Source organism: Asterias rubens, chromosome 9 (assembly GCF_902459465.1).
Source record: "Asterias rubens chromosome 9, eAstRub1.3, whole genome shotgun sequence".
In the NCBI taxonomy this organism is placed as follows: Eukaryota; Metazoa; Echinodermata; class Asteroidea; order Forcipulatida; family Asteriidae; genus Asterias; species Asterias rubens.
In genome coordinates, this window is record NC_047070.1 from 8269465 (window position 1) to 8293848 (window position 24384).

The 24384-nt window shown below is 41.0% G+C and overlaps 2 protein-coding genes across 2 annotated transcripts; one reads left to right on the forward strand and one right to left on the reverse strand.

Moving 5' to 3' along the window:
• Positions 1-447: 447 nt before the first annotated feature.
• Positions 448-11452, reverse strand: LOC117294269 (RE1-silencing transcription factor-like). Its single transcript, XM_033776630.1, has 10 exons — positions 11250-11452; positions 10070-10169; positions 8927-9023; positions 7731-7786; positions 6970-7029; positions 5780-6125; positions 5139-5166; positions 3901-3999; positions 3467-3547; positions 448-2747 (listed from the first exon to the last, which is right to left on the reverse strand). Exons 1-10 carry the CDS (start codon positions 11322-11324, stop codon positions 2682-2684), a joined length of 1008 nt encoding a protein of 335 aa, XP_033632521.1. The 5' UTR covers positions 11325-11452; the 3' UTR covers positions 448-2681.
• A 1568-nt stretch (positions 11453-13020) lies between these two features.
• Positions 13021-23993, forward strand: LOC117295154 (RE1-silencing transcription factor-like). Its single transcript, XM_033777721.1, has 10 exons — positions 13021-13224; positions 14301-14400; positions 15444-15540; positions 16681-16736; positions 17438-17497; positions 18339-18684; positions 19298-19325; positions 20439-20537; positions 20891-20971; positions 21697-23993. The coding sequence occupies exons 1-10, from the start codon at positions 13150-13152 to the stop codon at positions 21760-21762; spliced, it is 1008 nt and encodes a 335-aa protein (XP_033633612.1). The 5' UTR covers positions 13021-13149; the 3' UTR covers positions 21763-23993.
• Positions 23994-24384: the final 391 nt, after the last annotated feature.

A 24384-nucleotide genomic window follows, 5' to 3' on the forward strand; every position in this document is an offset into this window, starting at 1 on the left:
AAAACCACGGAATTTCGAGGCATATTTGTGTAGATCATTGTATTCTACTTTTACAACATCTTTCTAACCATATCGATTTTATAACAAACGGTTACAGGACGCTTTTCAAAGACCAACTCGACCGATCCAACGCAACGTGTTCCTTTAATAGGGTGCTGCCTACTGAAGAATCAAGTGCTTACTCTACAAGAGAACAGGTTTCTATAAGCCGTAAGCGCAGAATTCCACGGTAAGTTTGAAGAAATCGAGCCCAGGGCCCAGGGCCCAATTTGCCAAAGCCTGTAGGCACAAAAACTTGGCATCAATATTTTCCCCTTTAAGGCACTGGACACGTTTGGTAATTGTCAAAGACCAGTATTCTCACTTCGTGTAGTGCTAACATATGCATAAAGTAACACATCTGTGGAAATATGGACTCAATTGGTCTTCAAAGTTGCAAGAGAGTAAAGACAGGAAAAACAACCTTGTTGCATAAATTTGTGTGCCTTCAGATGCGTAATCAAAGTCTTTAGGCCTGAAGTCTGTTATTGTTTGAATGAGAAACTATCTCTTTCGCAGAGAGAGCTGTTTCTCACAATGTTTTATACTATCAACAGATCTCCGTTGCTCATTACCAAGCAACTTCTTTATGCTACCATTTTTTTTGAGCAGCTACCAATAGTGTCCATGTCTTTAAGCAGCTCTGTGAAATTGGGCCCAAGAAAGGCCTCTGTAAAATTCTCATTGCAGACTAAAGGTCATCTCGAGGACAAGCCCAGCCTCTGGATAAACCACATTGAACTACAGAGGGCGCTGTCACAATTTACCACATACAAAATCATGTAACACCTCTTTCAATGCAAAGCATATTTCTCGAACAATTCTTGGTAAAAGTCAGGGATGACAAGTTCACATCAACTTATGCATTGCATAGGCTCTGGGCCCAATTTCACGAAGCTGTTAAGCAAAAAATACTGCTTAAAAAATGTCTTTGCTAAGCAAAAGTTGAGTGGCTCACCAGTTGCAACGGTACAAACTATATGGAATTTTGCCTGGTAACCAGTTTCTGCTAAGCAAGTTTTTTTTCTGTGCTTAGCAAGTTTTTGTGCTTACCGACATTATGAAACTGGGTGGGCTTAGGCTCATAACAGCATTTTCAAAAACAAGGTTAGGTTTTCTTTCTGTCCCGAACCAGCAGGACAGTTTTTTATAACAAAAGAAGCATGGAAGATTCTCTCAACAACAGTGATTGTCAAAATTGACAGCATTAGCAAAAGCCCAGTGTACGCAACAGCATCTGTCTTTGGTAATATCCAAGTTTTGGTAGCTTGCACCCGTTTCAGACAGGCGCTCCACAATTCTGAATTAAGTCAAGAAAAGTTGGACATCTGAAACAGTTCAGTCGAAAGATCAACTGTTGCAGTTGTTGGGAACGACTCTTGAGCGCCTTAGTTTCAGAAGTTGATCTTGTCATGAACCGAACCAATGTTAAATTGTTAGGTTAAGTTCGCCTGTCTGAAACAAAATTTTATTTTGGTCGACCTAGAGTCGCCCTTCATCTATTTGGTTCAGCAAGACGCTGGCGCGCCCGTCTGAAACGGGTGTTATAGGCTTTGGCTATGATTGGCGACTCAAAAAGTAATGGAACTTATGTCTCAGCGTCATCAAGCCGCTATCTTAGAGATAAACCGATGATGAAACAATGGAGACATGCAGATTTGAACAAAGGTTTGAGCAATGAACAACCACCTTTTGACCCCTAGGCAAGGGCGCTCTACTCAAATGAAATCACATGCATTATAAAGTCTATACTGAAACTTGTATCCAAAATAGCAGCTTTGGCTATGGTATTTGCTAGATGCAATGGCAATTTCTCAGCAATGCATCCAAGCCTGGGATTTTATCTTTGGAGGACAAGGCGGAATCCATTTTGGAAAGGGCACTTCCATTGAGAAACCTTAAATTTAATGTGGAACTTTTAAAGGGGCACCAAGGCCAAGACCAGGGGCACCAGAGGCCATGGCCTTCGTGCAATTCCAGGCCTGTGCATCCACAGCTAACAGCCATAGCCGAAACTGAAGTCGCTTCGTTTGGACCTAGTCACATAGAAAGGAGCAGCAATCTAACCACAGCCACAGAAGAAACAGTCAAATTAAGCTGGTTTTCAGGTTCTTGTCACGCAAGGCAACTTTTACAGGCAACCAACTGCAGTGTGAGCTACTGGACCATTTGGTAGCACATGAGTTATTTTTCAAACAATGTTTCACCATCTCCAAGAATGGTATGTGAATGTTCAAATGTAAATGGATTCACTTCTTAGAGATTGCCTAGATCTGGTTGCCTGTAAATTGTATTGTGTGACATGACCCTCGACTCTCAATGCCTTGTCACACGAGGCAACTTTTCCAGTCAACTTGGAGGCAACCAACTACCCTTTCGGTGGCATATGAGTAATCTTTCAAACAATGTCTTACACTCTCTCAGAAAAAATAATTATGTAAACATTCCAATGTAAATGTCCTTTCTTCTTGCCAGTAAAATGCCTCGTGTGACATGACCCTTATACTTCAAAGTTCATGATTCAACATAGAAGCTATATCCACAGATACCGAGATCAGATTTCATCATGACGGTCACTGAAGACGGTCCTCATTCAATGCCAGACGCTGTGATGTTCAAGTCCCCTCATCCTAAGGTCTTGACTACGAGATCTCAAGAATTTCTGAATCCACAAGACTGTAGTGAAGCAACAGGATTCCATCTTGAAACTGTTAGATGGGGGGGGGGATGAAACGCATTGTTTAATTAGAGCAAGGCATTATCAAAGCATAGTGATTCTTAAAAGAATGGGCTGGTTTGAGTCCCGGTAGTGACACTTGTCTCCTTACCTATAAGAGCAAGACACTTTTGCTGCGTCCCTCGAATGGGACATTAAGTCGCACGTCCTTTCTGTTGTGTAATGCACGTAAAAACACCCAGTGCACTTATCATAAAGAGAAAGGGCTCGCCTTGGTGCTCCTGCAGTCGATTTTCACGAAACGCTCGTCTATATTTAGGACGAGTAACCCGTCCAAACTTAAGACGGGTTCAATGCATCCTACGTCTTCGGATAAGAAACTTAACTCGTCCTTAGTCCTAAGATTAAGGCCGTGTCCGAAACGACGACTTCGGCTACAGCTACGTCTAGATCAGCGCGTCTACCAGTGTTGAAGAATAGGCAGACGCGCGCGATCTAGCCGTAGCTCTAGCCGAAGTCACTGTTTCGGACACGGCCTAATCCTAAGTTAAGAAGAGTTTGGTGATATTGACGGCTGGTCTGAACGACAGCATATTGCGCCACAGCACCTTGTAAACTACTACATGGTGCAATAAAGGAATTGGTTTCATACTTCAAAAACGTAGCTCCCCATACCTTGCAGGAAAAATATTGAGCACTTTGAAACATCCCAAGAGATAAGTGCTATATACTGTGTATTTGAAAACCTACCTGTTCATCAGGCACCTGTTCACTGAGGACTCTGAGTTTCATGTCTGGTTCCATTATGTCCACACCACAAACAATATCTACCTGAAATATATAGACATAACATCACACGATAAGTAGGATTTGAGTCGTCGCATAGTCGGAGTTTAATTAGGCGAGTATGTGCAAATCTCTCTTTTGAGTAGTGTTAGTTCTGAAAGTAAAAAAGAGGGAACTGAAGTGGTACGGTCACATCACCTGGTCAACAGGGCCCAATGTCATAGAGCTGCTGAGCACAGAAATTTCCTTAGCATGAAATTTCTTCCTCGATAAAAAAACAGGATTACCAACCAAACTTCCTTTGCAAGTCACCCAAATTCTAGCAGGGAAAATATTTGCAGGTTAACACAACATCCGGCGTCAACTGGTTAAGGTCCTAAACGTTCCTGCATACTTGCCTCATAACTGTTGCCAAGCTTCAGCTTCTTATTGATATACTTCTGGATATGTCTGATGGACGTCTGTTGGGAAACCCGCACATACTTCTGCTGGATTTGCTGAAATTCAAATGACAGATAAATAAGGGAATCAATGTGTGGTGAAGAGGTTTTCAACTAGTGGTTTAATCCCAACGAGGTGTGGTTCTTGATCATTTTACCGAGACGAGGTCGAGGTAAATTATAAAGAACCAGGCCTCGGCTGGTTTAAACCACTAGTTGAAAACCGATTCAACACACTTTGATTCCCATTCATAAATACCTTTTTGGTCAAAAACATCATCACTTTTTGGTCAAAAAGTAAAATAAATGCAAAAATTATAATTGTTAAATGATTTCTTTCAACACAACACCCCTCCAGCTATGAAATGGTAAAGCCCTCCGCCGCCCTCGGGTAAACAACTCCTTATAAGAGAATGCTGTGCACATCGCACGTATCGCGTGATGTGGCACAACTGTTTCAGCCATTGCTCTCGACCAATAGGATAGAAGAAACTGTCTTATGAGAACAGGTGCAAGGTCGCGTATCACGCCCATGAATTAACACTTTTTACCAGTCATAAACAAAGGTTTATACACACCCACGTGACGCGCTCTCCACCAATAGGAATAGCGAAACTGTCTGAGGTATTTATGAATGATTAATTAACAACAGATGTTAAAGCCATTGGACACTTTCTGAACAGAACAAAAATTAAAAGTTCACAGATTTACAAATAACTTACAGGGTTTACAGAAGGTAATGGTAAAAGACTTCCCTTGAAATATTATTCCATGAAATGCTTTACTTTTTGAGAAAACATTAAAACAATTATCAATTCTCGATATCGAGAATAACGGATTTATTTTAAACACATGTCATGACACAGCTAAACGTGCGGAAACAAGGGTTGGTTTTCCCGTTATTTTCTCCCGACTCCGATGACCGATTGAGCCTAAATTTTCACAGGTTTGTTATTTTATAGATAAGTTGTGATACACAAAGTGTGGGCCTTTGGACAAAACTGTACGATTGCTTTGATGTTGAATGGGGATAACAGGCATGATATTTGTTCCTTTGAAAAAGAACAAACATTTGATTGAGTACATGTACAAATGGTGTAGGCTTTAATCGGGAATCAGACTAAAGTAGGAAAAATATCACTGGTGCCTGGGATTTTTTTATATTATGGCTCGTAATAACAAAAGAAAATACTTACCCCACTTTTCTTATAACTGTGACTTGCCCTATAGGAAAACAATAACAATGTTATTAGAAACAAATCTCACACTAAAGTCGTCTCAACTCTTACATGGCAAAATCACCATGGGTGACATTGAAAGTTCTAAAACAATGTAAAGAAGCGTCAGAACTTGCGGCTATGGCTGTTGCTATGATGTTGCTAATGGCATTCTACACTCCAACACATGTTCATGTGACTATCAAGCCACAGCTGCAGCCACTGAATCAACTGGGCCCAACTCATAGAGCCTGCAAGCAAACAGTCGTGCTAAGCACAGAATACTCTTGATTTGCCAAAAAAGGTTCCAGCATAATCACCGCTCATTTACCACTGCTATGACTGGTACCCCACTCATTTCAGACTTAGCAAACAAATTTGTCAGGCAGTATTTTTTGCTGAGCAGCTCAACAGCTTAAGCAGCGAATACTGCTTAAACAATTGCTGCTTAGCAAAATTTAGCACAAAACTAGCTACAGATAGTAGGCCTAAATGGGAGATGAAACTTTGGCTGGTAACCTTTATCTTGTTAAAATAATGCTGCTGTGCTTAACTACTTTTTGTGCTTTATAAAATTGGGCCCTGGTTAACTTTCAAATTGTTCAGCTCCAATAACTCACCCAATAAACTCTAATAGTAGTGAGATGTAATTGTCTGTGAGATGGTGGATTACTCCTGTGGTCGTGGCTGCTTCTTGGGTCTGTGCCAATGGTTTTTGAGGAGGCAGTTGGGGTAGGGCGTGTGGAGGAGGCAGAAGAGGGGGAGGTGTTGGTGGAGGGGTTGGTAGCTGGATCGGTAATGATGGCTTAATTGGTAATTTAGCCTGAATGGATAATGTTTGCTGGATCGATAATGTTTGCTGGATCGGTGATGTTGGCTGGATCGGTAATGTTGGCTGAATTGGTAAGGTCGACTGAACTGGTAATGTCGGATCGATCGGTGAAGCACTACGTGATTGTGTTTCAACTGTATAAGAAAAGATAATAATAATAATAATAATAATAATAATAACGAAAACTTATATAGCGCCAAAGTCCGCCTAAAAGACGCTCAAGGCGCTGCACATAGATACAATTAAGAAAGAAAAAAAAAAGGCTAAAAAGAACTAATCTTAGTAATTAATCATTAACAAACCTAAGAAATTAAAAAACAGCAATACAATTATAAAAAGTCTGGAAATGAACCATCCCTAAAACCTGGACCAGCCAGAAGCAGATCTAAGCAAACAAATTACAATATTGAGTAAACATAAACCGAACAGTAACTAAAAACCTGGAAGGCAGTACAAACATTTAAGAAACAAGTGGGTCTGAGGACTTTTGAAGGAAGCCAGTAGCAGTTCTAAGCAGTTCTATTTCGTTCTATATAACACTCAGCATGATCGTTGCCATTTGGGAAAAAAACCAAAAATTATAAAAGTGCACAAGTGTACTTTAAACACCGTTTCATACAGCGGGTAAATAGACGACAGTCTGTAGTTAGTCTGTAGTAAAGACATCATTGATTTAATAATAATTATAATAATACCATTTATATAGCGCCTTCTCTAAGGTAACAAAGTGCTTAGAGAATGACAGGAAAAATAACAAAGGGAATGCAATAAAAAAAACAAGAGGAAAACCACGACTAGGCAAAGCTTGCAGCATTTAGCCAAGAAAGACCCGCGAAAAACTGATCTCTCTTTGACAAGAACGTGCAGGCCAAGCCAGGCGAGAGTTACTGATTGAAAAAGAATATTTTCAGTGACCTTTTGAACATGGCAAGAAAACTAGAACTTTTGATGGAGTTAGGAATGGAATTCCACATTTACCTTGCTCGGGAAACTGTATGCCTCTCTGCTTGTAGAATAATATCTTGTTTTCATGCTCATCTGTGGGGAGTTAACAATTAAGAGTGAAGTAATCACAATCTGAACACCAATACTCATAACCAAGCCCGATACTTCAAGGCAATGAAGGCGTCGCCTCCATGCCCACTGGTCATTGCCTTGTTGCCCTTGAAATGCTCCAGTAGAGGAGGGCACCTTTTACCAAGGAGAAAATGCCTTTGTGCCCTTGCCCTTTTTCAAAAATGAAGAATACAGGCCTGCATAACTATATTAATGAACAGAGATGCTAGAACGAACGTTGAGAGGTAGTGAGTTCCAGCATCTTGGTCCAGCTACTGAGAAGGCCTTACACCCGTTTCGGAGAGGCGCTCCAGAATCGCACCAAACCAAATTCTGAATTACAGTGACACGTTGCCTTGGATCGTAAGAGTTGGTCTTTAAAAAGCGCGTTTAACCGTTTGTTATAAAATGCATAATGGTTGGAAAGATGATTTAACAGTAGAAACCAATGATCCACACAAATATGCCTTGAAATTGCGTGGTTTTCCTTTAACCTCGTTGACTAACACGGTTGGCCATTTATGGGAGTCAAATCAATCAATGGCTGAGAGGTTAATTCAATTTTCCAATGAAATCATTGGACTACAATGTCATGACCTTTACTTTCACCATTTTGGCAGAGTGGAAATAGGTCAGATGTTAGTAAAACCAATTTGTGATTATCGCTCATGAATATTCGTTACCTGATGACACGTATGGTAGGAGTTTGTTGAGGACATCTTGTTTTGTCCGATCCAGCCTGTAACAGATCAAAAGACACCGTATCACTTTACTGCATAGCACAATTTCGTTCTTGCAACATATGTTTTGCATCAGATTTCATTTGCCCCAACTGAGTGCTTTTACCAACAAATATAAATCCAGACATGCAACTTTCCTGTTGCCAAAAAAAGAGAAAAAGGCCGATCACACTTAACTTTTTTACAGTGTTATTCAGTTTTCTATGGCACTGTTTCGAAAAGAAAAAAGAGGAAATCAGCTGACTAGCTGAAAAGTTGCATGCCTGTAATTCCTATTAGCGATTCTGCTCCAATTTGGGTTATATTTTTCGTTGGGCTGCCAAGCTCCAAGTCCTTAGTCATTGTTGCCTCTCATTGCGCGGTCTGCACTCCAGCTGGTGGTTATTAACACAGATCAGACGATTGTGAGAAGGACATGTTTATGAGCCGTTTTTAAGTATGGCGGCCACTATAATAGGAGTGCACAGTTTGGTTTGAGTGAAACCGACAAACCGACAAATTTACCCAAACCTAATGTGTTATAGTAATTTGTCCTCCTTATCTCAAAATGATTTATTGTCCCGTGGCCGAAGCATTTTGGCCAGGATTTTAGCATCGCACACAGCCATTGTGGTGTCAGTTTTAAGGCCTTTGTCCAGTGTGTTCTAGGTTGGCCTAACTCAAGCTCATATTGAACAAATAAGTATTGAATTCTAATTGTGTTCCCTTTTATTTGAACAGAGCATTGAGATTTTGTGTGGTGAGCAATGTGTTGTTGTTAATAACTAACCAGAATTAGTAAATGGAATCCCCAAGATTCCCAGACCGAATCAAGTGTCAAGGTTAAGTGTATTTTTATGGTAGTCAACAGGGCAAGTAACCCAGAATTTTGAGTATCCCTGATGAGGTTTAGGTAGCCTGAAAAACACATTACGCTTCGAGTCATGGACAAAATTGCTCACCGAACCTAGTTAATTTTACAATACCATATCAGCACAGTTCACTATTGTTTGTGATGTTAATTTTCGCATTATTTTTCCACTAGCACGCCGGGCTATCAAACTGGAAAAATTAGTATGCCGGTTTTAAATTGGTTAGTCCCGGGCTAGCAGCAATTTTGACCCCTGGCAATGAAGACACAATAAACAAATTGTTCATACCTGATACAGCTGAACGGGTTGGTTTCGTGAATGAGGACATCACAGGTCGGACATTTCTTACTGGTATGGAGATACTGAATGAGACAGCTTTTACAAACTTCAGGAAAGAAAAGAGGTTAAAATTGTCAGAATCCACAGAGGGTCAAGTTGACTCAACCAGAGTACAGTTTAAAGGTCAGTGATCTCTTTAAGTGACTCAGGTCAACTCAAAGGAATACAGGATGATTCACAGAGAATGCCAGGGTTATTTCAAAAGGGGTCAGATGGAATCAAGTCGACTCAGAGAGAGTCAGTATAATTCATAAGGAGTCAGATAAACTCATAAACTGATCAAAGTCGACTCATACATAGTAAATCAGTTTGACTAAAACAAACACAAGGTGAGATGAATTTGAGTTGATCAAGATCAACTCAAATGTTGATCAAGATCAACTCAAATGGAATCAAGATGACTCACAAGGAGGAGTTGGGTTCACTCAAAAGGGAGTAAGATAAAGTCAACTCATAGTGTATCAGTTTGACTAACAAACACAGTGACTGATGTTGCTTCACAGACAGCCACTTTGACTTGTCAAAACTCAAATTAACCCATAAAGAGTCAGGTTGACTCATTTAAGAGAGTCAATTACACTCTGATACTTTGCCAGAGTAGTAAACTTGCTCTGAGTCCTGTTTTAGTCACACCTCCATGCGCAGCAGAGCTACCACGTTTTGCCCTAAAGGGCATTACATTTTCAATGACTAGCCAACAGGACCAGTTTTAGCTTTTTGTTTCACTTGCCCCTTCAAGTCGGATACTTCACGGTGGCAATGAATACCTTCGTTGCCTCCCTGCCCTCTGGTCATTGCCTTGGTGCCCCTTGAAATGCTCAGTATAAATTTACAATTTCCTCTTAGGGTGCCCTTTAGCAAGGAGAAAACGCCTGGGTGCCCTTGCCCTTTCGAAAACGAAACATACAAGCCTGCATTGTGTAGGAACGCTTTCCAACACCAAACTAGCCAGGAGTGTATTTTGACTGTTAAGGGAGAACATTGGCCCTGGCTGAATTGACTACAAAACATTACTGCCAGTCACTGAAGTCTGCTCAGTCTAATGAAATCATTTGGAGTCGAATGGACTCGAACAGAGTCAGGTTAACTTACATGTATGAAGGCACTCAATGATAGTTGTTGCATCTACATAATACCCGCTGCATAAATGGCATGTAATGTACTGGTTGATTTCAGTTAATCTGACGACAAGCTGGGGAAAGTAAAGTTATTATTATGAGATGAGAGGGGAATATTATCAGTATACATTGCACTGTCCTTCCTGGGGTGCGAATCAGGGACACCTGCTGGCAGAGTCAGAATAGTACAAAGTCGGCCTCTGCAAAGTTGCCCCATAGCAAAGCCGCCCCCTCGCTCATACAAAGTCGCCCCTTCTCAAAGACAACCCTGACAGAGTCACCCCCAACAGAGTGGGTGAATTTGAAGTAGGCGACTTTGTAGTGGGCTTTGTAGTCAATACAGGACTTTTGTAGTGAGCAACTTTGTAGTGGGCGACTTTGTAGTGAGCAACTTTGTAGTGGGCAACTTTGTAGCGAGCAACTTTGTAGTGGCGTATTTGTAGTGGGCGACTTTGCTGGGCGACTTTGCTGGGCGACCAGTTAAGACCAACTTCCAACCATAAAAACATATGTACCAGAACTACTGTATACTCTGCTGGTCTGGCTGGTGAGCCATATAGACAAATCATGAGATAGACAGACCAGCATGGAGAAAGTCTGTTGACATTCTTCTGCCCTCGTCATACTATAGGGACCTTGTTGAAACTCATGACCTGCTTGAACAATGTGCTGGCACTGGCAGCCTGCGGATAACTTTCTGTATGGCGCCACAACTTTTTCAATCATTTTTACAAAAAAGGATCATTGAGGTAAATTAGAACGAAAAAGTGGTGGCCCCATACGGAAACTTTTCAGACTCAGGAGTCAGATCAGAGAGAGATCCATTGAATATTTCAAGGTGTCAAACCATAGAGTAAGGACAGCCCCCATGGGCCCTTCAATTTTCAACAAGCTGAACTTAATACAATGTCCCTATTAGCTATACTGCATAAGTGCATGACATTCAGTGTCTCAAGACTCTTGGTCAAGCTCCATGGTCAAGGACACATGTGCGGGGACCGAGATTCGAACCCACACGTGACGTCTCTCACCCTCAGCCACCACATTGCATTCACAACTTAAATTTGGTGGTGGGCTAGCCGTTTTTCCTTAGTTAAGTTTAACTTTCATTTCGAAATCAAAGTCTTCAAACATAACTAAATAAATTGTCTCACTGGTTTGGGTCTTCCTCGTAGTGCCTTGTATCCCCATGACGCTGTTGTTGATCCCGAATTCCTACTCCTAGACATTCTTGACAAACAAGCCAAACCGCTTCTTTCGTGTCTCTCATCAAAATCCGCCGGGCAAACAAAACTTGGTGCACCAACCACGTTATTGATCTGGCGCCCTCTAGAGCTTAGCACGCTCCCCCGTGTGTGAAAAGGCGCATTTTAAGGATTTGCTCAATCGGAAGTTTGCGCACATTTTTGCCCACTTTGAAGATTGAGCACTCTCCAAAGTGTAGACTTGCCATGCATGCGCACACGGCTTATCGCCATGCTGTTTTAGCTGGTGTGCAGAAACTGCGTTAAGAATGTGTTGGAATTTACACTAGGTACCAGTCACTTTACAGCACACGCGGCGTGGCTTCAAGTTCGCAACAGAAGCCCCTGAACTTTCTTCCAAATCTAGAGTTAGAAATGTTGATTTGAAGAGTTGTGCTTATTCTGCCACTTACTGAGAGCATAAATTCAAAATGGTAAGATTTAGACATTAGGTTGTTTTATTAGATATGTTAAAAGCTCACAAATTGATCATAAAATGTATATTTTAGCAAATCAATTTGCAGTTCGTCGAACATCGAAGTGCTGACTGTATGAATAATAAATGTAATAATGTGCATTGTTATTGTAGTGCGTGTAATTCCGACATCTGGCCACCCATTCTGGGGCATACATGTGCATTTTATTTTTAAACCCAACACCAGCAAAAACTATTTATTTTGTCTCAAGTGTTTTTAATTGAGAACGGTTTCCAGTAAACTAATGTTTATGTTTTACTATGACGTACCAACACAAGTGCTGTACCTGTAGCTTTAGTTTTGGGAGATTTTCTTGTTAAATTTAAAATTAATTTTCAAGGTAAAAATAGTCCCAACAAAAAGTAGGAAAAAACTCCCCGCTTCGTATGGCACCACCACTTTTTTATTCTATATGAATTATAAATATAATATAGAATAAAAAAGTGGTGGTGCCATACGAAGCGGGGAGTTTTTTCCTACTTTTTGTTGGGACTATTTTTACCTTGAAAATTAATTTTAAATTTAACAAGAAAAATCTCCCAAAACTTAAAGCTACAGGTACAGCACTTGTGTTGGTACGTCATAGTAAAACATAAAACATTAGTTTACTGGAAACCGTTCTCAATTAAAAACACTTGAGACAAAATAAATAGTTTTTGCTGGTGTGGGTTTAAAAATAAAATGCACATGTATGCCCCAGAATGGGTGGCCAGATGTCGGAATTACACGCACTACAATAACAATGCACATATTACATTTATTATTCATACAGTCAGCACTTCGATGTTCGACGAACTGCAAATTGATTTGCTAAAATATACATTTTATGATCAATTTGTGAGCTTTTAACATATCTAATAAAACAACCTAATGTCTAAATCTTACCATTTTGAATTATGCTCTCAGTAAGTGGCAGAATAAGCACAACTCTTCAAATCAACATTTTCTAACTCTAGATTTGGAAGAAAGTTCAGGGGCTTCTGTTGCGAACTTGAAGCCACGCCGCGTGTGCTGTAAAGTGACTGGTACCTAGTGTAAATTCCAACACATTCTTAACGCAGTTTCTGCACACCAGCTAAAACAGCATGGCGATAAGCCGTGTGCGCATGCATGGCAAGTCTACACTTTGGAGAGTGCTCAATCTTCAAAGTAGGCAAAAATGTGCGCAAACTTCCGATTGAGCAAATCCTTAAAATGCGCCTTTTCACACACGGGGGAGCGTGCTAAGCTCTAGAGGGCGCCAGATCAATAACGTGGTTGGTGCACCAAGTTTTGTTTGCCCGGCGGATTTTGATGAGAGACACGAAAGAAGCGGTTTGGCTTGTTTGTCAAGAATGTCTAGGAGTAGGAATTCGGGATCAACAACAGCGTCATGGGGATACAAGGCACTACGAGGAAGACCCAAACCAGTGAGACAATTTATTTAGTATGTTTGAAGACTTTGATTTCGAAATGAAAGTTAAACTTAACTAAGGAAAAACGGCTAGCCCACCACCAAATTTAAGTTGTGAATGCAATGTGGTGGCCTGAGGGTGAGAGACGTCACGTGTGGGTTCGAATCTCGGTCCCCGCACATGTGTCCTTGACCATGGAGCTTGACCAAGAGTCTGAGACACTGAATGTCATGCACTTATGCAGTATAGCTAATAGGGACATTGTATTAAGTTCAGCTTGTTGAAAATTGAAGGGCCCATGGGGGCTGTCCTTACTCTATGGTTGACACCTGAAATATTCAATGGATCTCTCTCTGATCTGACTCCTGAGTCTGAAAAGTTTCCGTATGGGGCCACCACTTTTTCGTTCTAATTTACCTCAATGATCCTTTTTTGTAAAAATGATTGAAAAAGTTGTGGCGCCATACAGAAAGTTATCCGCAGGCTGCCAGTGCCAGCACATTGTTCAAGCAGGTCATGAGTTTCAACAAGGTCCCTATAGTATGACGAGGGCAGAAGAATGTCAACAGACTTTCTCCATGCTGGTCTGTCTATCTCATGATTTGTCTATATGGCTCACCAGCCAGACCAGCAGAGTATACAGTAGTTCTGGTACATATGTTTTTATGGTTGGAAGTTGGTCTAACTGGTCGCCCAGCAAAGTCGCCCAGCAAAGTCGCCCACTACAAATACGCCACTACAAAGTTGCTCGCTACAAAGTTGCCCACTACAAAGTTGCTCACTACAAAGTCGCCCACTACAAAGTTGCTCACTACAAAAGTCCTGTATTGACTACAAAGCCCACTACAAAGTCGCCTACTTCAAATTCACCCACTCTGTTGGGGGTGACTCTGTCAGGGTTGTCTTTGAGAAGGGGCGACTTTGTATGAGCGAGGGGGCGGCTTTGCTATGGGGCAACTTTGCAGAGGCCGACTTTGTACTATTCTGACTCTGCCAGCAGGTGTCCCTGATTCGCACCCCAGGAAGGACAGTGCAATGTATACTGATAATATTCCCCTCTCATCTCATAATAATAACTTTACTTTCCCCAGCTTGTCGTCAGATTAACTGAAATCAACCAGTACATTACATGCCATTTATGCAGCGGGTATTATGTAGATGCAACAACTATCATTGAGTGCCTTCATACATGTAAGTTAACCTGACTCTGTTCGAGTCCATTCGACTCCAAATGATTTCATTAGACTTAGCAGACTTCAGTGACCGGCAGTAATGTTTTGTAGTCAATTCAGCCAGGGCCAATGTTCTCCCTTAACAGTCAAAATACACTCCTGGCTAGTTTGGTGTTGGAAAGCGTTCCTACACAATGCAGGCTTGTATGTTTCGTTTTCGAAAGGGCAAGGGCACCCAGGCGTTTTCTCCTTGCTAAAGGGCACCCTAAGAGGAAATTGTAAATTTATACTGAGCATTTCAAGGGGCACCAAGGCAATGACCAGAGGGCAGGGAGGCAACGAAGGTATTCATTGCCACCGTGAAGTATCCGACTTGAAGGGCAAGTGAAACAAAAAGCTAAAACTGGTCCTGTTGGCTAGTCATTGAAAATGTAATGCCCTTTAGGGCAAAACGTGGTAGCTCTGCTGCGCATGGAGGTGTGACTAAAACAGGACTCAGAGCAAGTTTACTACTCTGGCAAAGTATCAGAGTGTAATTGACTCTCTTAAATGAGTCAACCTGACTCTTTATGGGTTAATTTGAGTTTTGACAAGTCAAAGTGGCTGTCTGTGAAGCAACATCAGTCACTGTGTTGTTAGTCAAACTGATACACTATGAGTTGACTTTATCTTACTCCCTTTTGAGTGAACCCAACTCCTCCTTGTGAGTCATCTTGATTCCATTGAGTTGATCTTGATCAACATTTGAGTTGATCTTGATCAACTCAAATTCATCTCACCTTGTGTTTGTTTTAGTCAAACTGATTTACTATGTATGAGTCGACTTTGATCAGTTTATGAGTTTATCTGACTCCTTATGAATTATACTGACTCTCTCTGAGTCGACTTGATTCCATCTGACCCCTTTTGAAATAACCCTGGCATTCTCTGTGAATCATCCTGTATTCCTTTGAGTTGACCTGAGTCACTTAAAGAGATCACTGACCTTTAAACTGTACTCTGGTTGAGTCAACTTGACCCTCTGTGGATTCTGACAATTTTAACCTCTTTTCTTTCCTGAAGTTTGTAAAAGCTGTCTCATTCAGTATCTCCATACCAGTAAGAAATGTCCGACCTGTGATGTCCTCATTCACGAAACCAACCCGTTCAGCTGTATCAGGTATGAACAATTTGTTTATTGTGTCTTCATTGCCAGGGGTCAAAATTGCTGCTAGCCCGGGACTAACCAATTTAAAACCGGCATACTAATTTTTCCAGTTTGATAGCCCGGCGTGCTAGTGGAAAAATAATGCGAAAATTAACATCACAAACAATAGTGAACTGTGCTGATATGGTATTGTAAAATTAACTAGGTTCGGTGAGCAATTTTGTCCATGACTCGAAGCGTAATGTGTTTTTCAGGCTACCTAAACCTCATCAGGGATACTCAAAATTCTGGGTTACTTGCCCTGTTGACTACCATAAAAATACACTTAACCTTGACACTTGATTCGGTCTGGGAATCTTGGGGATTCCATTTACTAATTCTGGTTAGTTATTAACAACAACACATTGCTCACCACACAAAATCTCAATGCTCTGTTCAAATAAAAGGGAACACAATTAGAATTCAATACTTATTTGTTCAATATGAGCTTGAGTGAGGCCAACCTAGAACACACTGGACAAAGGCCTTAAAACCGACACCATAATGGCTGTGTGTGATGCTAAAATCCTGGCCAAAATGCTTCGGCGACGGGACAATAAATCATTTTGAGATAAGGAGGACAAATTACTATAACACATTAGGTTTGGGTAAATTTGTCGGTTTGTCGGTTTCACTCAAACCAAACTGTGCACTCGTATTATAGTGGCCGCCATACTTAAAAACGGCTCATAAACATGTCCTTCTCACAATCGTCTGATCTGTGTTAATAACCACCAGCTGGAGTGCAGACCGCGCAATGAGAGGCAACAATGACTAAGGACTTGGAGCTTGGCGGCCCAACGAAAAATATAACCCAAATTGGAGCAGAATCGCTAATAGGAATTACAGGCATGCAACTTTTCAGCTAGTCAGCTGATTTCCTCTTTTTTCTTTTCGAAACAGTGCCATAGATAACTGAATAACACTGTAGAAAAGTTAAGTGTGATCGGCCTTTTTCTCTTTTTTTGGCAACAGGAAAGTTGCATGTCTGGATTTATATTTGTTGGTAAAAGCACTCAGTTGGGGCAAATGAAATCTGATGCAAAACATATGTTGCAAGAACGAAATTGTGCTATGCAGTAAAGTGATACGGTGTCTTTTGATCTGTTACAGGCTGGATCGGACAAAACAAGATGTCCTCAACAAACTCCTACCATACGTGTCATCAGGTAACGAATATTCATGAGCGATAATCACAAATTGGTTTTACTAACATCTGACCTATTTCCACTCTGCCAAAATGGTGAAAGTAAAGGTCATGACATTGTAGTCCAATGATTTCATTGGAAAATTGAATTAACCTCTCAGCCATTGATTGATTTGACTCCCATAAATGGCCAACCGTGTTAGTCAACGAGGTTAAAGGAAAACCACGCAATTTCAAGGCATATTTGTGTGGATCATTGGTTTCTACTGTTAAATCATCTTTCCAACCATTATGCATTTTATAACAAACGGTTAAACGCGCTTTTTAAAGACCAACTCTTACGATCCAAGGCAACGTGTCACTGTAATTCAGAATTTGGTTTGGTGCGATTCTGGAGCGCCTCTCCGAAACGGGTGTAAGGCCTTCTCAGTAGCTGGACCAAGATGCTGGAACTCACTACCTCTCAACGTTCGTTCTAGCATCTCTGTTCATTAATATAGTTATGCAGGCCTGTATTCTTCATTTTTGAAAAAGGGCAAGGGCACAAAGGCATTTTCTCCTTGGTAAAAGGTGCCCTCCTCTACTGGAGCATTTCAAGGGCACCAAGGCAAGGACCAGTGGGCACGGAGGCGACGCCTTCATTGCCTTGAAGTATCGGGCTTGGTTATGAGTATTGGTGTTCAGATTGTGATTACTTCACTCTTAATTGTTAACTCCCCACAGATGAGCATGAAAACAAGATATTATTCTACAAGCAGAGAGGCATACAGTTTCCCGAGCAAGGTAAATGTGGAATTCCATTCCTAACTCCATCAAAAGTTCTAGTTTTCTTGCCATGTTCAAAAGGTCACTGAAAATATTCTTTTTCAATCAGTAACTCTCGCCTGGCTTGGCCTGCACGTTCTTGTCAAAGAGAGATCAGTTTTTCGCGGGTCTTTCTTGGCTAAATGCTGCAAGCTTTGCCTAGTCGTGGTTTTCCTCTTGTTTTTTTTATTGCATTCCCTTTGTTATTTTTCCTGTCATTCTCTAAGCACTTTGTTACCTTAGAGAAGGCGCTATATAAATGGTATTATTATAATTATTATTAAATCAATGATGTCTTTACTACAGACTAACTACAGACTGTCGTCTATTTACCCGCTGTATGAAACGGTGTTTAAAGTACACTTGTGCACTTTTATAATTTTTGGTTTTTTTCCCAAATGGCAACGATCATGCTGAGTGTTATATAGAACGAAATAGAACTGCTTAGAACTGCTACTGGCTTCCTTCAAAAGTCCTCAGACCCACTTGTTTCTTAAATGTTTGTACTGCCTTCCAGGTTTTTAGTTACTGTTCGGTTTATGTTTACTCAATATTGTAATTTGTTTGCTTAGATCTGCTTCTGGCTGGTCCAGGTTTTAGGGATGGTTCATTTCCAGACTTTTTATAATTGTATTGCTGTTTTTTAATTTCTTAGGTTTGTTAATGATTAATTACTAAGATTAGTTCTTTTTAGCCTTTTTTTTTCTTTTCTTAATTGTATCTATGTGCAGCGCCTTGAGCGTCTTTTAGGCGGACTTTGGCGCTATATAAGTTTTCGTTATTATTATTATTATTATTATTATTATCTTTTCTTATACAGTTGAAACACAATCACGTAGTGCTTCACCGATCGATCCGACATTACCAGTTCAGTCGACCTTACCAATTCAGCCAACATTACCGATCCAGCCAACATCACCGATCCAGCAAACATTATCGATCCAGCAAACATTATCCATTCAGGCTAAATTACCAATTAAGCCATCATTACCGATCCAGCTACCAACCCCTCCACCAACACCTCCCCCTCTTCTGCCTCCTCCACACGCCCTACCCCAACTGCCTCCTCAAAAACCATTGGCACAGACCCAAGAAGCAGCCACGACCACAGGAGTAATCCACCATCTCACAGACAATTACATCTCACTACTATTAGAGTTTATTGGGTGAGTTATTGGAGCTGAACAATTTGAAAGTTAACCAGGGCCCAATTTTATAAAGCACAAAAAGTAGCTAAGCACAGCAGCATTATTTTAACAAGATAAAGGTTACCAGCCAAAATTTCATCTCCCATTTAGGCCTACTATCTGTAGCTAGTTTTGTGCTAAATTTTGCTAAGCAGCAATTGTTTAAGCAGTATTCGCTGCTTAAGCTGTTGAGCTGCTCAGCAAAAAATACTGCCTGACAAATTTGTTTGCTAAGTATGAAATGAGTGGGGTACCAGTCATAGCAGTGGTAAATGAGCGGTGATTATGCTGGAACCTTTTTTGGCAAATCAAGAGTATTCTGTGCTTAGCACGACTGTTTGCTTGCAGGCTTTATGAGTTGGGCCCAGTTGATTCAGTGGCTGCAGCTGTGGCTTGATAGTCACATGAACATGTGTTGGAGTACAGAATGCCATTAGCAACATCATAGCAACAGCCATAGCCGCAAGTTCTGACGCTTCTTTACATTGTTTTAGAACTTTCAATGTCACCCATGGTGATTTTGCCATGTAAGAGTTGAGACGACTTTAGTGTGAGATTTGTTTCTAATAACATTGTTATCGTTTTCCTATAGGGCAAGTCACAGTTATAAGAAAAGTGGGGTAAGTATTTTCTTTTGTTATTACGAGCCATATTATAAAAAAATCCCAGGCACCAGTGATATTTTTCCTACTTTAGTCTGATTCCCGATTAAAGCCTACACCATTTGTACATGTACTCAATCAAATGTTTTTTTTTTTCAAAGGAACAAATATCACGCCTGTTATCCCCATTCAACATTAAAGCAATCGCACAACATCGTACAGTTTTGTCCAAAGGCCCACACTTTGTGTATCACAACTTATCTATGAAATAACAAACCTGTGAAAATTTAGGCTCAATCGGTCATCGGAGTCGGGAGAAAATAACGGGAAAACCAACCCTTGTTTCCGCACGTTTAGCCGTGTCATGACATGTGTTTAAAATAAATCCGTTATTCTCGATATCGAGAATTGATAATTGTTTTAATGTTTTCTCAAAAAGTAAAGCATTTCATGGAATAATATTTCAAGGGAAGTCTTTTACCATTACCTTCTGTAAACCCTGTAAGTTATTTGTAAATCTGTGAACTTTTAATTTTTGTTCTGTTCAGAAAGTGTCCAATGGCTTTAACATCTGTTATTAATTAATCATTCATAAATACCTCGAGACAGTTTCGCTATTCCTATTGGTGGAGAGCGCGTCACGTGGGTGTGTATAAACCTTTGTTTATGACTGGTAAAAAGTGTTAATTCATGGGCGTGATACGCGACCTTGCACCTGTTCTCATAAGACAGTTTCTTCTATCCTATTGGTCGAGAGCAATGGCTGAAACAGTTGTGCCACATCACGCGATACGCGCGACGTGCACAGCATTCTCTTATAAGGAGTTGTTTACCCGAGGGCGGCGGAGGGCTTTACCATTTCATAGCTGGAGGGGTGTTGTGTTGAAAGAAATCATTTAACAATTATAATTTTACTTTTTGACCAAAAAGTGATGATGTTTTTGACCAAAAAGGTATTTATGAATGGGAATCAAAGTGTGTTGAATCAGCCGAGGCCTGGTTCTTTATAATTTACCTCGACCTCGTCTCGGTAAAATGATCAAGAACCACACCTCGTTGGGATTAAACCACTAGTTGAAAACCTCTTCACCACACATTGATTCCCTTATTTATCTGTCATTTGAATTTCAGCAAATCCAGCAGAAGTATGTGCGGGTTTCCCAACAGACGTCCATCAGACATATCCAGAAGTATATCAATAAGAAGCTGAAGCTTGGCAACAGTTATGAGGCAAGTATGCAGGAACGTTTAGGACCTTAACCAGTTGACGCCGGATGTTGTGTTAACCTGCAAATATTTTCCCTGCTAGAATTTGGGTGACTCGCAAAGGAAGTTTGGTTGGTAATCCTGTTTTTTATCGAGGAAGAAATTTCATGCTAAGGAAATTTCTGTGCTCAGCAGCTCTATGACATTGGGCCCTGTTGACCAGGTGATGTGACCGTACCACTTCAGTTCCCTCTTTTTTACTTTCAGAACTAACACTACTCAAAAGAGAGATTTGCACATACTCGCCTTAATTAAACTCCGACTGTGCGACGACTCAAATCCTACTTATCGTGTGATGTTATGTCTATATATTTCAGGTAGATATTGTTTGTGGTGTGGACATAATGGAACCAGACATGAAACTCAGAGTCCTCAGTGAACAGGTGCCTGATGAACAGGTAGGTTTTCAAAAACACAGTATATAGCACTTATCTCTTGGGATGTTTCAAAGTGCTCAATATTTTTCCTGCAAGGTATGGGGAGCTACGTTTTGGAAGTATGAAACCAATTCCTTTATTGCACCATGTAGTAGTTTACAAGGTGCTGTGGCGCAATATGCTGTCGTTCAGACCAGCCGTCAATATCACCAAACTCTTCTTAACTTAGGATTAGGCCGTGTCCGAAACGGTGACTTCGGCTAGAGCTACGGCTAGATCGCGCGCGTCTGCCTATTCTTCAACACTGGTAGACGCGCTGATCTAGACGTAGCTGTAGCCGAAGTCGTCGTTTCGGACACGGCCTTAATCTTAGGACTAAGGACGAGTTAAGTTTCCTATCCGAAGACGTAGGATGCATTGAACCCGTCTTAAGTTTGGACGGGTTACTCGTCCTAACTAGAGACGAGCGTTTCGTGAAATCGGCTGCAGGAGCACCAAGGCGAGCCCTTTCTCTTTATGATAAGTGCACTGGGTGTTTTTACGTGCATTACACAACAGAAAGGACCTGCGACTTAATGTCCCATTCGAGGGACGCAGCAAAAGTGTCTTGCTCTTATAGGTAAGGAGACAAGTGTCACTACCGGGACTCAAACCAGCCCATTTTTTTAAGAATCACTATGCTTTGATAATGCCTTGCTCTAATTAAACAATGCGTTTCATCCCCCCCCCCCCCCCCCATCTAACAGTTTCAAGATGGAATCCTGTTGCTTCACTACAGTCTTGTGGATTCAGAAATTCTTGAGATCTCGTAGTCAAGACCTTACGATGAGGGGACTTGAACATCACAGCGTCTGGCATTGAATGAGGACCGTCTTCAGTGACCGTCATGATGAAATCTGATCTCGGTATCTGTGGATATAGCTTCTATGTTGAATCATGAACTTTGAAGTATAAGGGTCATGTCACACGAGGCATTTTACTGGCAAGAAGAAAGGACATTTACATTGGAATGTTTACATAATTATTTTTTCTGAGAGAGTGTAAGACATTGTTTGAAAGATTACTCATATGCCACCGAAAGGGTAGTTGGTTGCCTCCAAGTTGACTGGAAAAGTTGCCTCGTGTGACAAGGCATTGAGAGTTGAGGGTCATGTCACACAATACAATTTACAGGCAACCAGATCTAGGCAATCTCTAAGAAGTGAATCCATTTACATTTGAACATTCACATACCATTCTTGGAGATGGTGAAACATTGTTTGAAAAATAACTCATGTGCTACCAAATGGTCCAGTAGCTCACACTGCAGTTGGTTGCCTGTAAAAGTTGCCTTGGGTGACAAGACCCTGAAAACCAGCTTAATTTGACTGTTTCTTCTGTGGCTGTGGTTAGATTGCTGCTCCTTTCTATGTGACTAGGTCCAAACGAAGCGACTTCAGTTTCGGCTATGGCTGTTAGCTGTGGATGCACAGGCCTGGAATTGCACGAAGGCCATGGCCTCTGGTGCCCCTGGTCTTGGCCTTGGTGCCCCTTTAAAAGTTCCACATTAAATTTAAGGTTTCTCAATGGAAGTGCCCTTTCCAAAATGGATTCCGCCTTGTCCTCCAAAGATAAAATCCCAGGCTTGGATGCATTGCTGAGAAATTGCCATTGCATCTAGCAAATACCATAGCCAAAGCGGCTATTTTGGATACAAGTTTCAGTATAGACTTTATAATGCATGTGATTTCATTTGAGTAGAGCACCCTCGCCTAGGGGTCAAAAGGTGGTTGTTCATTGGTCAAACCTTTGTTCAAATCTGCATGTCTCCATTGTTTCATCATCGGTTTATCTCTAAGATAGCGGCTTGATGACGCTGAGACATAAGTTCCATTACTTTTTGAGTCGCCAATCATAGCCAAAGCCTATAACACCCGTTTCAGACGGGCGCGCCAGCGTCTCGCTGAACCAAATAGATGAAGGGCGACTCTAGGTCGACCAAAATAAAATTTTGTTTCAGACAGGCGCACTTAACCTAACAATTTAACATTGGTTCGGTTCATGACAAGATCAACTTCTGAAACTCAGGCGCTCAAGAGTTGTTCCCAACAACTGCAACAGTTGATCTTTCGACTGAACTGTTTCAGATGTCCAACTTTTCTTGACTTAATTCGGAATTGTGGAGCGCCTGTCTGAAACGGGTGCAAGCTACCAAAACTTGGATATTACCAAAGACAGATGCTGTTGCGTACACTGGGCTTTTGCTAATGCTGTCAATTTTGACAATCACTGTTGTTGAGAGAATCTTCCATGCTTCTTTTGTTATAAAAAACTGTCCTGCTGGTTCGGGACAGAAAGAAAACCTAACCTTGTTTTTGAAAATGCTGTTATGAGCCTAAGCCCACCCAGTTTCATAAAGTCGGTAAGCACAAAAACTTGCTAAGCACAGAAAAAAACTTGCTAAGCAGAAACTGGTTACCAGGCAAAATTCCATATAGTTTGTACCGTTGCAACTGGTGAGCCACTCAACTTTTGCTTAGCTGAGACATTTTTTAAGCAGTATTTTTTGCTTAACAGCTTCGTGAAATTGGGCCCAGAGCCTATGCAATGCATAAGTTGATGTGAACTTGTCATCCCTGACTTTTACCAAGAATTGTTCGAGAAATATGCTTTGCATTGAAAGAGGTGTTACATGATTTTGTATGTGGTAAATTGTGACAGCGCCCTCTGTAGTTCAATGTGGTTTATCCAGAGGCTGGGCTTGTCCTCGAGATGACCTTTAGTCTGCAATGAGAATTTTACAGAGGCCTTTCTTGGGCCCAATTTCACAGAGCTGCTTAAAGACATGGACACTATTGGTAGCTGCTCAAAAAAAATGGTAGCATAAAGAAGTTGCTTGGTAATGAGCAACGGAGATCTGTTGATAGTATAAAACATTGTGAGAAACAGCTCTCTCTGCGAAAGAGATAGTTTCTCATTCAAACAATAACAGACTTCAGGCCTAAAGACTTTTATTACGCATCTGAAGGCACACAAATTTATGCAACAAGGCTGTTTTTCTTGTCTTTACTCTCTTGCAACTTTGAAGACCAATTGAGTCCATATTTCCACAGATGTGTTACTTTATGCATATGTTAGCACTACACGAAGTGAGAATACTGGTCTTTGACAATTACCAAACGTGTCCAGTGCCTTGAAGGGGAAAATATTGATGCCAAGTTTTTGTGCCTACAGGCTTTGGCAAATTTGGCCCTGGGCCCTGGGCTCGATTTCTTCAAACTTACCGTGGAATTCTGCGCTTACGGCTTATAGAACCCTGTTCTCTTGTAGAGTAAGCACTTGATTCTTCAGTAGGCAGCACCCTATTAAAGGAACATGTTGCCTTGGATCGGTCGAGTTAGTCTTTGAAAAGCGTCCTGTAACCGTTTGTTATAAAATCGATATGGTTAGAAAGA